Source organism: Rhipicephalus microplus, chromosome X (assembly GCF_043290135.1).
Source record: "Rhipicephalus microplus isolate Deutch F79 chromosome X, USDA_Rmic, whole genome shotgun sequence".
Classification (NCBI taxonomy): domain Eukaryota; kingdom Metazoa; phylum Arthropoda; class Arachnida; order Ixodida; family Ixodidae; genus Rhipicephalus; species Rhipicephalus microplus.
In genome coordinates this window covers 327,667,080-327,680,715 of record NC_134710.1, presented here as the reverse complement: position 1 = coordinate 327,680,715, position 13,636 = coordinate 327,667,080, and the positions used below count along the sequence as shown (strand labels likewise).

The following is a 13,636-nucleotide window of genomic DNA, read 5'->3' as shown; positions in this document are numbered from 1 at the left end:
GACGTTATCGTCCCACGCCGCCTCTCACGTGGATTAACATCGTATTGCCTGCGGAACAATGTTCTCTACAAGAGAAATCTTGAGAACAGCCAGGAAACTTTTCTCCTCGCCGTTCCAACGGCACTGCGTGAGGAAGTTTTGCAGGCGTGCCACGACGATCCTTCTGCCGGTCACTTAGGCTTTGCTAGGACATTAGCACGCACCCGACAAAGGTACTACTGGCCACAGCTGTATTCCGCACCTGCCGTGACTGTCAGAGGCGTAAAGTTCCACCCGCAAAGCCCGCCGGCTTCCTCCAACCTTTAGATCCACCTCGAGCACCGTTTCAGCAAGTGGGAACGGATCTTCTTGGTCCATTCCCTACGTCATCCTCAGAAAATAAGTGGATAATCGTCGCAACCGACTATCTGACTCACTATGCAGAAACCAAAGCTGTGCCTATTCGAACTGCAGTTGAAGTCGCCAGATTCTTCGTCCACGACATTGTTTTGTGTCATGGTGCACCTGCCGTTCTCATAACCGATCGCGGAGCAGCATTTACGGCAGAGTTATTGCAACAAGTCACCAAGCTGACGCACACTAACCACCGGAAAACAACAGCTTATCATCCCCAAACGAACGGCTTGACGGAGAGGTTAAACAAAACATTGGCCGACATGCTATCTATGTATGTTGATGTAGAGCACAAAACGTGGGATGAAATTTTGCCGTACGTAACGTTTGCTTATAACACCGTTGTGCAAGAGACCACAGACCTAACACCATTCGAGCTTGTTTATGGCCGTCGCGTCACAACACCGTTAGACGCTATGCTCCCCGTAGACCAGGACACCAGCGGAAATGTCAGCGTTGACGACTTCGTTGAGAAAGCCGAGGAAGCCCGCCAGCTTGCACGGAACCGCATTCGCACGCAGCAAGATGTCGACACTCGCCGTTACAACCAAGGCCGAAGGAATGTCCACTATCAACCAGGTGACTATGTATGGGTGTGGACACCAGTTCGACATCGTGGCCTTTCGGAGAAGCTATTGCGACGCTACTTTGGCCCTTACGAAGTTGTGCGCTGCCTCAGTGACGTGAATTACGAGGTAATTCCTCAAACCTTGGATACCAGTTTAAACCAAAGACGTCCACGTTCAGAAGTAGTCCATGTAGTACGGATGAAACCGTACCACGCCCGCGAGTTATGAACTGTTCGAACTTTTTTTATTGTCCACAACAGCGTTGACGTGGCCATCTTTTTTATGACCATCTCTAGCATCTTAGTCAATCGACCGGGACGGTCGCTCTTGAAAGGGGGGAATTGACGCAAGGTAGGCTGGCAACTATAGTGGCCAACATCTGAGGAGGATAACGAAGTAGTTCTGTGGGCGCGTGCTCTGGTGTTCGTGCTTTTGGCCTTTGGTCACGAAAGTAAACGCCCTGCTTTTGTGCCTGCATCCCTGTGTCTTTGTGACAATATCTGGGTGCTCTTGTGGTTGCCTTCCTAAAGAAGCCCTGCAACATTTTTTTGTCTGCTTTCTGCTGCACTAGTGTGTGTGAAGTGCCAAATACTGAGATTAATGCTTAAAGAATTATAAATTTTGTGCATGGTAACCTAAGTTATTGGTCTTCATTTTCAAAATCCCAGCAGATGACGAAAAAAAAAAAAGATGTTCCCGCGTGCATTTCACTCTCTCACTGAAGTCAGATGCTGGTTCCAATCATCTCTTGTCTCTTACAGAGACATGCCGGAAGGCTCTCTTTGTAGTGGCTGTTGTGCAGCACACTTAGCATAATTTTGCAGTTGTATTAAAAAATTTTACAATTGAAATCAAATTATTTTGTGTCTAAGAAACTGTAAGAAGTATTTTTATCATGTTTAGCTCACAAGATTGCGGCCTAGTTGGAACCATATGAATATCGCAAGCGAATTGTCACGTAAAACCACCCAAACGATCGGCCGATGATGTCACTCCCACACGATAAACCGTCACTTCTAATCGCAAAAAATGGCGGTTGTGTGTCGCTCTAGTCCAAAACCAATGAGGCTCTTCCTTTTTTTTCGCATTTCCATTTGTGCAAAGATATCAATGTATTCCACAGTTTGAGAGGAAGCAATGAAAATGACATTCAATTTGTGTTGCAGGGCTCCTGTAACTCGGTATAGGCCAAAATTGGCATAGAAGAGCAAGAGGGTACGACGAACATGACTCTCTGATCGTGATTTAAAAAGGAGAAAATCCTGTTGTATGTGTGAGAAAACCCTTACCTCTAGTCACCTGTGGCACATACTTGTATCACAAAGGCCGGGATATGCAACTGTATGCCACTTATGATTCATAGTTTATATCTATACAAGAACAGGCATTGGTCCTTTAAACATGAGAGTGTTAAGAGTCGGGCAGTGTTCAATTGACAAATGCACAACCCAGAAATTGAATTCTGTGTGACAGTCATGTATTCCACTGCAGAGCCATGCAAGATTTTCAAACTGTTTTCAAAAAAGGTCTTACGCAGAAAGCATGTGGTGGAGGGGGGGGGGGGGGGGCGGCGGCTAGTTGGTAAAGCATGGAAAACATAAAACTACGCCTAAAATACGACACGAAATGAAAGAAGTGGACAGGACCAGCGCAGTCCCGTGTTCTAGCACTGGTCCCATCTACTTGTTTTATCATGTGTCTTGTTTCTAAGCGTAGTTCGATGTTTTCCATATCCTCTGCAGGCGTCGTGTCGGTGCAACGTCAATTGTGGCTGAAGTACTGACGATCTAATTTCATAACAGAGTAATAAACTTTACATGTGTACCCCTGTGATGTAAGTGTCATGTTGGGTCAATATCAATTGTAGTTCCAGTGTTGGCTCCGCTTTTTTAATAATCATGACACATTTACTCTGATCACTCAGCATGCACTTCTGTTCAATAAAACTGATGTTTATGCTCAAACGACAGTGCTGACTAAACGTTTAGTTGGGCCATAAGTTACTCTTTAAAAGTCAGTGTGTTCGAGATGCCTGGTAAGCTCATGATGTGCAGACGACTGCTACATTTGCGTAGACACATCAATCTACCTCGTAACGCTTTGCCCAAAGCCAAAAAATGCAGCATAGACAAATGCTCACCGACTGCTTTGCATAAAACTGATTCCGGCACTGCGAGGAATTTGAAGAGTTTCTTTATATATATAAGCTTAGCTGTAAAAACTGCGTTAAATATTTCAGTTCAACTAACATTGAAAAAATGTTAGGCTTCCAAGCACTATGTAGACTTGTTCCTGTTCATTTAGAGCTTCTGACGAGACTTTTCTACAAAATGTTGTATAAAGGAACCCACAAACATCATTTGCACAAGTAAATTGGTAGAAGCCAAAACAATGATGCAAAAAAAACCATAATCTTTCTTGAAAACATGCTTTGTGGCAGTGCCTTTTTTTACACTTTTCTTTCTATACTCAGATACAACTTAACAAAAAGCGGCTTTTCACTGTCAAAGAACCTTTGTCGAGCCGATGGCATCGCCATGTCAATGTGACCCCACAGCAGACCGCCTTGACGCCGCGCTCATGAGAAGAATCGCTAAGGAGCATGTCAAAGCATGTAACAAAGCAGCCACAACACCATTGGCTAAAGGGGGTGTCCTTAGACCACGAAAAGCCACTTTTTCTTGAGATGTATTCGAGTATAGCAACTGAAGTGCCCTCTGTTGCTTAGACTTTCAGTCTTTATTGAGGCATCAGTAGGCAAATTGGCTGACACATACACTATAACATTTTTTCATGTATACAGGAGTCGTAGCATGTGACTAGGTTGCAAAAGCTTAATGACGACAAACAGATTAGAGTGTGCTTATTATGTAGTGTTTGGTGTCATGTTAATAAATGTATAAATACTGACAATAATGGGCCAGATGACCACATTGTCGAGTAAGGCAGCTGTTACGGCCACTCACAAATTTGTTGGTGGGCATTCAAATTCAAGAGCAGTGAAGACTTATGCGATAGCTCCGATTGTCAATGAGCATACACTGGTTTTACTCACTAGTGGGTTAATAATTGTGCATCATGTGCGTAAGAGCATTGAACTAGACTAGTTAATGCATGGCAAAGCGGAACAAACAATGTAATGAAAGGACTTCATTAAGATACTAATCCAGCGAAAGACTGCCATATGCACACCCCCATAGACATAGAGCCAGTTCTTTGTCCAGGATTTTGGATTACGTTTAGGACATGTTACCAAATCAAAGATTAGAAGTTCTGGGGTGATACAAGAAGAGCTCTCTATTGACCTCTGCAGTCTTTAAAAAAACAAAAAAAATGAAGAAGTGTTTGGGGATGTTTTTAAAGCACAGCTTAGGGTTACAAAAATAAATGAATTTAGGAAAAAATTACAACCAAAATCTCATTTTATTTTGCAATAATACTGAAAACTTGTGAATGTCCGGGAGAGATGTTACAGGGATAAACGAGCACTAAAAGCACATAAATTTTGTTTACTTCTCTATTTTCTTTCAGCATAAGCTCCATACCACAGGGCACATGGGCATATTAAACTAGGATTCAGTGCCATCTTAACTTTCAAAACTTCAAAGCAATGTTTATTGCCAAGTGCCCAAATTAACAATACCATAATAGATCTGTGTTCTGGTAGACAGTGTCACGCCCTCTGAGGCTTGAAGCTCGTGCTCTTCTATCTGTAAAAAGAACTTCGTCTTTTCAAGAAAATGTAGAAAATGGAGCCAATTTAGCATTCTGATCGCTTCAGTGAAGACATATTTGGCTTGCATATGGTGCTGCAGTGAGAAAAAGCATCAAGTCAGACAATAAAGTACCGTTTATTGGAAAACTTCATGTATAACGACCACACATGTATCTGCATTGCATGTAGTTGTCAATACTCTTAGTGAATATGCTATGCATTTGCATGATTCTAATCTGATAATGTGGTATACTTCCTATTTACAGCTCTGTACAAAAGAATGCACTTCATTCTGAACACTCACAACAACATAAAATCATGAGAGTGACATATAACATAGATGGGTGGGGAAAAAAAATCTAACACTGGTAAACTAAAATGGCAGTGGTGTACTCTGTGTAAAATCAAAACTTTGGCAATTTTGAATTTAGACATTTTGCTCTAAATACCCTTTGGCAATATACGTCGAGATGAAATCAAAACAATTTAGGTTCAAAAAACAGGAACCACTTGTATATATAATTTGAAAATTCTTGTAGGTGTATAACAAATACTCAGGCCTTAAATAAAAATAAAAATGGCTGATTCAGTAATAACAGATGAACTGACCAGGTAGAAACACTACTTCTTGCTAAAATGAAAACTAAACGACTGCATAGCATACCCACATGCTGCATCGCTCGCTCATTAGACTGGTTGCATCTGGCCAATGCAGCACCAACTGCTGCACCCATTGCTAAAGTGACAGAACTAGGCCCCACAATGCCATTCTCACTGCAATGGTTGCTCATTAATCAAGGTAACCAAGGCCACTGTCACAAAGTGATGCTGGTACATTAACAGTTTTCATAACTTATATTGAAGATGTTCTCTGTACAAGATGAACAATGTTAAGGACTGTCGCTGCCTTACAGAAAAGATAAGATTCATAGATTTTTTTTCATCATGAAATAGAACAGCACTATGCCAATATTTACACCTTGGAGGCATTGTAGTATCTTGGAAGTCGTCTAGCAAAAAGCAGCATAAACTTCTCTCTAAAGAGGTACAGCTAAGTGCTATTCACCAAGCTAAGTTCCTTGGAAGAGCACATCTTGTCAAGTACGGTTTTGCATTGCTGCGTTTCAATGCTTGCAGGGTGAAATCTTGGAGGACTCTGAGCCTGTACTTTGAATTACAGTTGTTTGGCTCGTGGGAACGGCAAAAGCTGCTCAGATGTACCTGTGAAGCTGCATGACTTATCATGCAACAAGCTTGCATTTTTCTGCCATCATTGCTTAATGTGCGTCATTAACGTCGTTGAGAGATCACCCTGCCTTGAATGCTTTTCATGACAAGTGCTTTGCAAGTATGCAATCTGGCAGATAAATGCATGCACATACACACACTAACACACTACTAGGCAAGACAACAGCTGCAACAATAGCACAAATAACAAAACTGAGCCACTGCAGACACTTGTAAAGGGTTGCTTAAAAACTGAAGGCAATGCCAATCTTTGCAGCAAATGCCGTAAGGAAAGCATGATGAGCATAAAAAAGATGCAGAGGTTAAGAATGCACTATTTCAAAGTGTCAGCTTTTTTCATGTGACTGGAACACCACTTAACGATGGTGGCATATACATGAGAGAGCCAAGCAATACGTCCGTGACTTGCGGATGAATATCTAGCAGCAGACAATATGACAAATAGTAACAGCTGCAAATGACATTTTATAATGTACCCAGAGAATTTCACTTGGCCTTCATGCTTGATAAACACTTGAGATGTGAAATATTAATTCGACATGAACATTTATAAATTATGGTAGTCTGATGCCCATATGTTAGATGTATCAAGTAATGTCAAACTCTGTGCTTAACAAGCTTGAGTGCCAAGTTACCAACAAAGAAACTGGTAGGCTGCTATTTGAATGACTTGCCTTTGACTTGCTATCAAGGCAGCTGTTTATGAAATCATGGCATGCTTAAATGAACAAGTAGATGGTGACAAGGATGACAAAAAGAAAGCAATGCCCTCATCCCTCTCAACATCTGTGAGTCTAAGTGCCAGCATAGAATGCCCTAGAAGACTTCTTGTGTGCCAACCATGTGCTTAAACAAAGAGATTGCCTCAAACATGTTTTATCACCGTACACTTTGTCATGACAAAAAAAAAGAAGAAAAAAGGTTGCAGTTTAATGGCTGTTCATAGGCATACTAAGGAATGATACCAACAACTTTGATTATTTTTGGCAGAATAACAGTATATAATAAGTGAGCTGCACAGTAGTGCACAAATTAAAAACTAATCCTTTGATTGATGTTTCATTTAGTGACACAAAGTGACCTTGATTGCTCTAGATTGTTACATTTGCACTGATATGTGCAGCATGAGAATGCTTGTTCAGAGAGTAGCCTGCAAAAGAGAGAGTTATTTTTTTCTGCCTCAGAACAACTTACTTCTACAATTGGAGGTACCTTGATTCTTCGAGGGGTAAACTTAGTGCCCGGTCTAGAAAAGTCAATTGCACCATTACCACACAAATATTGAGTCATTCTGTGAACAGAGTTAACCAAGAAGCTAGCAGGTAGCGTTGCAAGCCTTAATTTAATTACCCAGCAACTTGAACTGCTGGGTGCTTAAAAAACCCGAATCAGTCAAAAGATTTTTGTTGAACAGTAAAGTCTGATAATAGTTTCACACAATGCAAGCTTATTCATAGGTTGTGCATTTTTTTGTCTTGAATGCACATGAAAGACTGGTTCGCAGTGAAAAGCAATGGCATGGATCCAAGGAGAAAAGATACAACACACTGTTGGACAATAAACTGAGCAGTGATTAATCTGTTTGCCTCATAAATATACCATATGAAACAGCACAAACGAAGCAATGTTCTTTACTTCTGATGTGCCAATGATCCATTTCACTTGATGGTGCACTATTGCATGATTGTCCACAATTACGTATGGCTAAGGTATAAAATTTTGAGCATTGGGACCTGCTATTTTTACTTGAAAACTTTGCTGTAATGAAATCGATTAAAAACACATCATTACTGTGACAAGCAGGATTAAACACTGCCTCTTTTGTACTGTATGTTCAGCTATGTCATCCAGTTGTTAATCCAGCAGTGTGTTGTCTGTGTTTTTTCTCAATGTCAAAGTGACTAGTTTCTGCTAAAAATCCCCTTTGTTTTTGTTAAATGGTGTTCAACCTAAGTGATTAATTGATAGTATTCAGGGCCCCAAAGCAAGAAAATGGGTGATAAGATATGATATAGTGCAAGCTCTCGAAATAGTTTTGACCACATGGAAAAAATTATTGTGCACTGGAAGCTTAATACACAAGGGCCTTTCATCAGCCTGAAAAAAAGCATAAAATATATTACAAAGTGGTTTACACCAGTGAAAACGGGTCATTACCTAATACTTAGTGCAGCACATAAAGTGTTTAGCTTTAAGAATAACTAAAAAATTAAGCATTTACATTCCTTTTTTTTTAATATTTTATGTTTTTAAAGCAAAAAATGGCCTGTTTTGTATACCTGCACTGCTCAACGCACACACTTAGTTCGTGACAACCTTCACAGAGTGCCAGCTTTAGTTGCATGAAAATACTGATCTCAAGAGTTTGACGCTTCTTCAAGGGGCCAAGTGACCTCATTCTCGAAGTCTACTGCCTCAACAATTTTTTGAATCTGTCAAGCACAAGCGGGGTTACAAGGATTGTTGCACGCTTTAAGCACTTTCTCACTTCTTTAGTCGAAACAAATTTGCTGAAAGTTATTAAGGGGAGATTACAAAGGGGTAAGATATTGTACCAGTATGCATCATGACCTTCAGCACTTTCTACAGTTTTTTTTTTGAACGCATCCGCTCACTTTTAGCAAGATCATGAGCACGCTTGTGATCAATTCTAACATTATAGAGGGTGGCCTGGGTATGTGGCAGCACACCATGGCGGCCGCGGTGACTATGCAGCACACAAATGCTCAAATCAGCCAATGGTCATGTCTTTCCGCCTATGGTGTTGAAGTCAAGCCACCTTATCACGGAATTCGGTGACAGAAGTATGAGCGACCTCTAGCTGTCTGAAACATAACTGTGAATTCCTTACCGCATGTAGTGCTGTATTATTTGGCTCACATGCTCACGAGAGTTGTGAACTACTGATTGGCAGCATTTTCTCACCATGTTCAAAACATTTTGCAGGGCCGGAAATGGTAGCTGCGCCTACTTAGTTAGAAGCCAGACTTTTTCACATGAGGCAGGGAAAATGTTGGGAATGTTTTCACGTGGCACCAGATGCTGGCACCAGCTGTCTTGTCCTCACCCACTACACTCTAAGCAGACACCCCAAAGGTGAACTATGTGAACATTGAAGCAAACTACTGTATTTCTGTCTCCCTTTTGTACAGTGCGAACGGGGCACTTGGAGACAAGAAGAGCAAAGGAAATTGAGCCTTCTCAGATCTGCAGTTAACAAAAAATTATAAGGATCAGACTGGAGAAAAGAAAGCAGTGTATAATGCTGCACGACGATATCGTAATGTTAAGCTTTAAAAGCTCCTCTATGCGGCCTGAAATACAGATTTTATACTGTACAAAAGCAAGTGTTTTGAAAAATTTTTATAGGGCTTTGAAAGATATGTATAAAGAAAAATATGCATAAAGCAGCATGGAGACCTCTTCCAAAAAGTTACAACGAATAAAATTTTAAAAAAATGTGGGTCATACACATAAAAACATAGGCTAGCTTTTGCTAGTCAAGTTTCATCAATATCACATTGCTGTGCTGGTAGATGTTATTGTGCGTGGCTAATCCTACAAAAAAGAAAAAAAACAAATAAGCTTCAGACTTCTGTAGCTATTTTAACAACCATTCATGATAAAATATTAAATAGCTACACTTCCAGTAGGTGCATGAAAAGACACAGAAAAACTTTTGACCAGAAATGTCCCTCACTTGTGAGAAAAACATATATATATATATATATATGTGTGCAGGCCAACGACTTCCTTAACATTATGAAGGGAAATATCAGCTAAGTGTGGCATTGGGCTAGTTGGTATTCTATTATCGAACAGCTCAGCGCAAAAGTTTAGACAACACATACAGAAACGGTGAGGCACTGCTCCTCGACTTTTCTGAGTGCGTTGTCTAAATTTTTGCACTGAGCAGTTTAATAAAGGAAATGTCAGACTGGCAAATACCTACCCGTAGAGGTCACCAGAAGAGTTAAATGATGAAGACATTTTCAACGAAGATAAAGAGATAACAACCTCAAAAGCATACACACTTCAGCTTTCTGCTTGCATTCCTCATTACTTGATACTGCCAGAACATTTTGTTACCCCATTAATATTTAGTAAAAGAATGACATTCAATATTTGTGAATACTAATCACTTATTCTCAATTATATTGCAGTTCATAAGATATTAAGTTTTGCTGGACCTGTTCAATAAACGAGTGGCCTGTTTGAGCATTCTTTCACTCAGAGACAGCACTAAGCGCACTGAAGGGTAGTAATATAGATATATAGCCCATTCATAGATGTACCACCATTTACAATGTACCAAAGCACCAAGGATAAAGATGAGAAGCAGTAGGTTATGTGCTGCTTTGCTGAGGACATAAAGGTATCAGCAGCAACATAATGCCTTGGCATATACTGCGTGATTTTTTTCCTTGACAAAGACAGCCATGTAGACAACAAATATTTCTTATGTGTCATAATTTTCTTTCCATGAGATGTCACTGTTAGTGCTGCTGACACCTATGCCTAATGTTTTGCTACTTTGTAAATAGCAATACATATAGCATGGGCAGTCAAACTAAAATAATCTCATTTCTTTACCTCTCTGCTCCCACTGCCTTTTTTTCTCTACTGTATAGCAATGATTAAATTTGCATTCAATTTGATGATCAAAATAGTAGTTTCTCCATTCCTTCAATTTGATATGATTTAAATTGTTTTTTTATTAATAGTCTCTAAAATAAATTCACCCTGCCATAAAGATCAAGGCCAAAGAATACCAATGTGTGGCACCTGCATTTCATCTGTCTCAGGGAAGCAGACAAAGAACCTGCAAGCATGTTATAGGGAGCTGGCCTCATCACTCGTTAGCCAGCAGTACAAACACTTTTTACACAGGTGAAAGCAAGCAGAAAAGGTGAATGCATTGTGCTGCCCAAGAACGCTGAGAAACTGCACAGCAGTAGCTCCTCACATCATGCACACATTTCCGTGATTGACTACACTTGTGTTTGAGGCTTATGTTGTGCGAATTCTCGGCTGGCACACTAGAAGCTTCCCAGTGCACTCCTGTCTGGGCCAAACTAGAAACACTTCTGGTATGGGTTGATGGCAAAAAATGAGGGCAGGGGCACATGGGGTCCCTCCCAGGACTGTGCCTGGTCAGCTGGCCGCAGCGCCGACGTAGGGAACCCATCCTCATCCAACCTTTCTGAAGAGATTTTGGCTTTTTTCTTCGATGGCCGTTCTCCATTCGCCTTCTCCAGCTTGCGAACCTCCATCTTTTTCTCCCACTCTTCCTCGCCATGGTTCCTGAAGTTAAGGTTCTTGTGCTGATAAAAGACAAGGCTGATGCGGGTGGGGTTCTTGCGGTCGGGCCGCCGGAGTGCAGTGGTAGCATGGAGCTCATGCTTAGCACACTCAAATAATACAGACCCATGTGTAAGGGCAATGGCCACACCACCAATTTCCGGATCCTGGAACACTGCTTCGTTGTCTGAGTCAACTTCATAGATGCCTTCCTCCTCAGCCTTGGGTATTTCCACCCTAGGGAGGCCCTCATGACTAGCTGGGCGAGGCACAAGTCGTGGAGGGCCAACTGGTTGGCTTCTCTGAGTATCCTCCATGACTGAACGAAATGTCTGCAAGTGCCGCTCAAAGCCATTCGGTGCAGTCTGCGCTGGCATAAAAGTGTTCTTGAAGGGGGGAAGCACACTGGCGCGCTCCTGCATGCAACGGCCTTGCGGTGGTGGTGTCGCAAGACCTGCAACAGGAGGTGTCTGCATGCCGTAGTCTTTTGGCGGAGTGACTGCTGCTGGGAAGCACTGACCACGAGGCGCATAATAGGGGCCTTGGAAGCCTGCACTGTAGTCACGGTCGGAGGCCCACGCTGCTGCGTCCATGTAGGGCACTTGGGGGAAGGGGGCACCCTGACTGTGGCTCCTTGCTGCTCCGTAGGGTGGATCGACAGGCATTCCAAAGCTGCCAGTCATATAGTACGGGGCCCGCATGTGAAGTGGCGAGTCCATTCGCACAGGGTTCAGTTCAGTCAGCCTCGGTGTGCTAGGTGGCGTCATAGGAGTGACCGGAGGACTGGGATGAGGTGGAAATGTTTCATGAGGTGAAGGTAGAAAGCTGCCACTTCTGGAAAAACCAGGTGCACTGTAACCAGCGTTTCGAGCGATGTGTGGAGACACTGCCTGTGGGACATACGATGGTGGAAGCATAACACCTTGGGACGGAGTCTGGGAGATGGGGCTGAATGTGGTGTTTAGAGACTGATGATGGTATGGTGGCATGGAAGCACTTCTATCCACAAATGGTGAGTAGACAGCATGGCCTCCACTGGGACGGCCTAATTCGAGGTTCTGCAGGTGATGGTTGGAAACCGAAGCCAAATTCTGCAGGTGGTCGATGCTGTGGCCTTCCATCGGGGGGCCATCCTGCCCACTGTGAGGCAAGTAGCTTGAATAGTGGTACCTGTCGACCATCCTGTACTTATAATAGTTCATAGCCAAATGATGATCCTCAGGAGGAGTGTCCGGAATGGTAGTCATCATGGGGCTTTGAGGGATGGTACAAAGACCTGCCATCTTTTGTGTTCCTTGCTGTGAGTAATTTCCCGTAAAGTAAGGATTCCCATAGGCAAGATCTTGTTGAGGCTGAAGATATGGCTGATTAAATGGACTGGAATCCTTGGTATGATGCGTTCTTCCTGAAGTATGAGGTGACAAGATTTGAGGCATACCTGAGGTTTTATTTAATACTTGGCTTTCTTTGTCCAGGGTACTCTGAATGCAGGCTTCGCTGGAATTTTCCTTTTTCACCACCACTTTCATGTCATCTTTGCCTGGACAAGGAATATGAGATTCAGCACAAGGAGAATTCGGTTTCTGCACAGAGAAACTGCCTTCTGGCGCTGATGTATCATACTGGCAAGACATGGGGGGCAAATATTCATTTTTCACTTTGTATCCTGGGGCACATGTACCATAGGACTTGGATGTAGGAGGCTCACTAGTAGTAGGTTGAAAACTAGACTGCTGCTGAGATCGAAAAAGGCCCATGGGAATCTCGAGCCTGGGGTTACCAAGCTCTGATTCATGCTTCACTTGAGGCACACCTGATTTGTACTTCTCTTCGAAAGGAGATCTGTGGTAGGATGGTGCTTCAAAATTGGGACTGAAGACTGGTGATGGCATCGTCTGTGATGCATAACCTTCATCTGTCTGTGCCTGAAAAGATATGCCGTAAAACTTTTACTGCTACAATGCCACGAATAAACATAGACTGAACATAACAAAATGCGACTGTTTGCATAACTTACTTACACATTGAAAAAATATTAAAAGGTTCTCATAGAAAACTACACAGATGCCCTTCTCTGTATAGGCTTCTTTGCACAGACTGCTGAAGAATGGCTTCTATACTGCTTTCATAACCAAAAAAAAGCGCAGACTAATGCGCACAACATCGAACATTATTGAATGAGTATTCAATTGAACATTGCATGAGCCTGATATACAGGAAAGATAAAACCTGCCAAGCCTTGTAGAACCTCATTGATACATACATTACTATACATATTTATAATGTTTAACCAGTTCTAATGTTCTGAAACAGTGGTTCCACCTAGTTACCATAGGGTCAGCATATTACTACCTCATTTTTCATGTTTTTCTTTCCAGTTGTTATGTCTAGAAGCTAACTACACAACTGA

At 42.1% G+C, this 13,636-nt stretch overlaps 1 protein-coding gene across 5 annotated transcripts in view; it reads right to left on the bottom strand.

Annotated features, from left to right (window-relative positions):
* Window positions 1-4,794: 4,794 nt before the first annotated feature.
* Tet (Ten-Eleven Translocation (TET) family protein) overlaps window positions 4,795-13,636 on the bottom strand; it is a 270,293-nt gene continuing 261,451 nt past the window's right edge. For all 5 annotated transcript variants that reach the window (XM_075879612.1, XM_037413663.2, XM_037413662.2 and 2 more), the window contains one exon: window positions 4,795-13,151. In XM_075879612.1, the coding sequence (XP_075735727.1) occupies window positions 11,001-13,151 (2,151 nt within the window). In that variant the 3' untranslated portion in view covers window positions 4,795-11,000. The remainder of the gene's footprint in view (window positions 13,152-13,636) is intronic.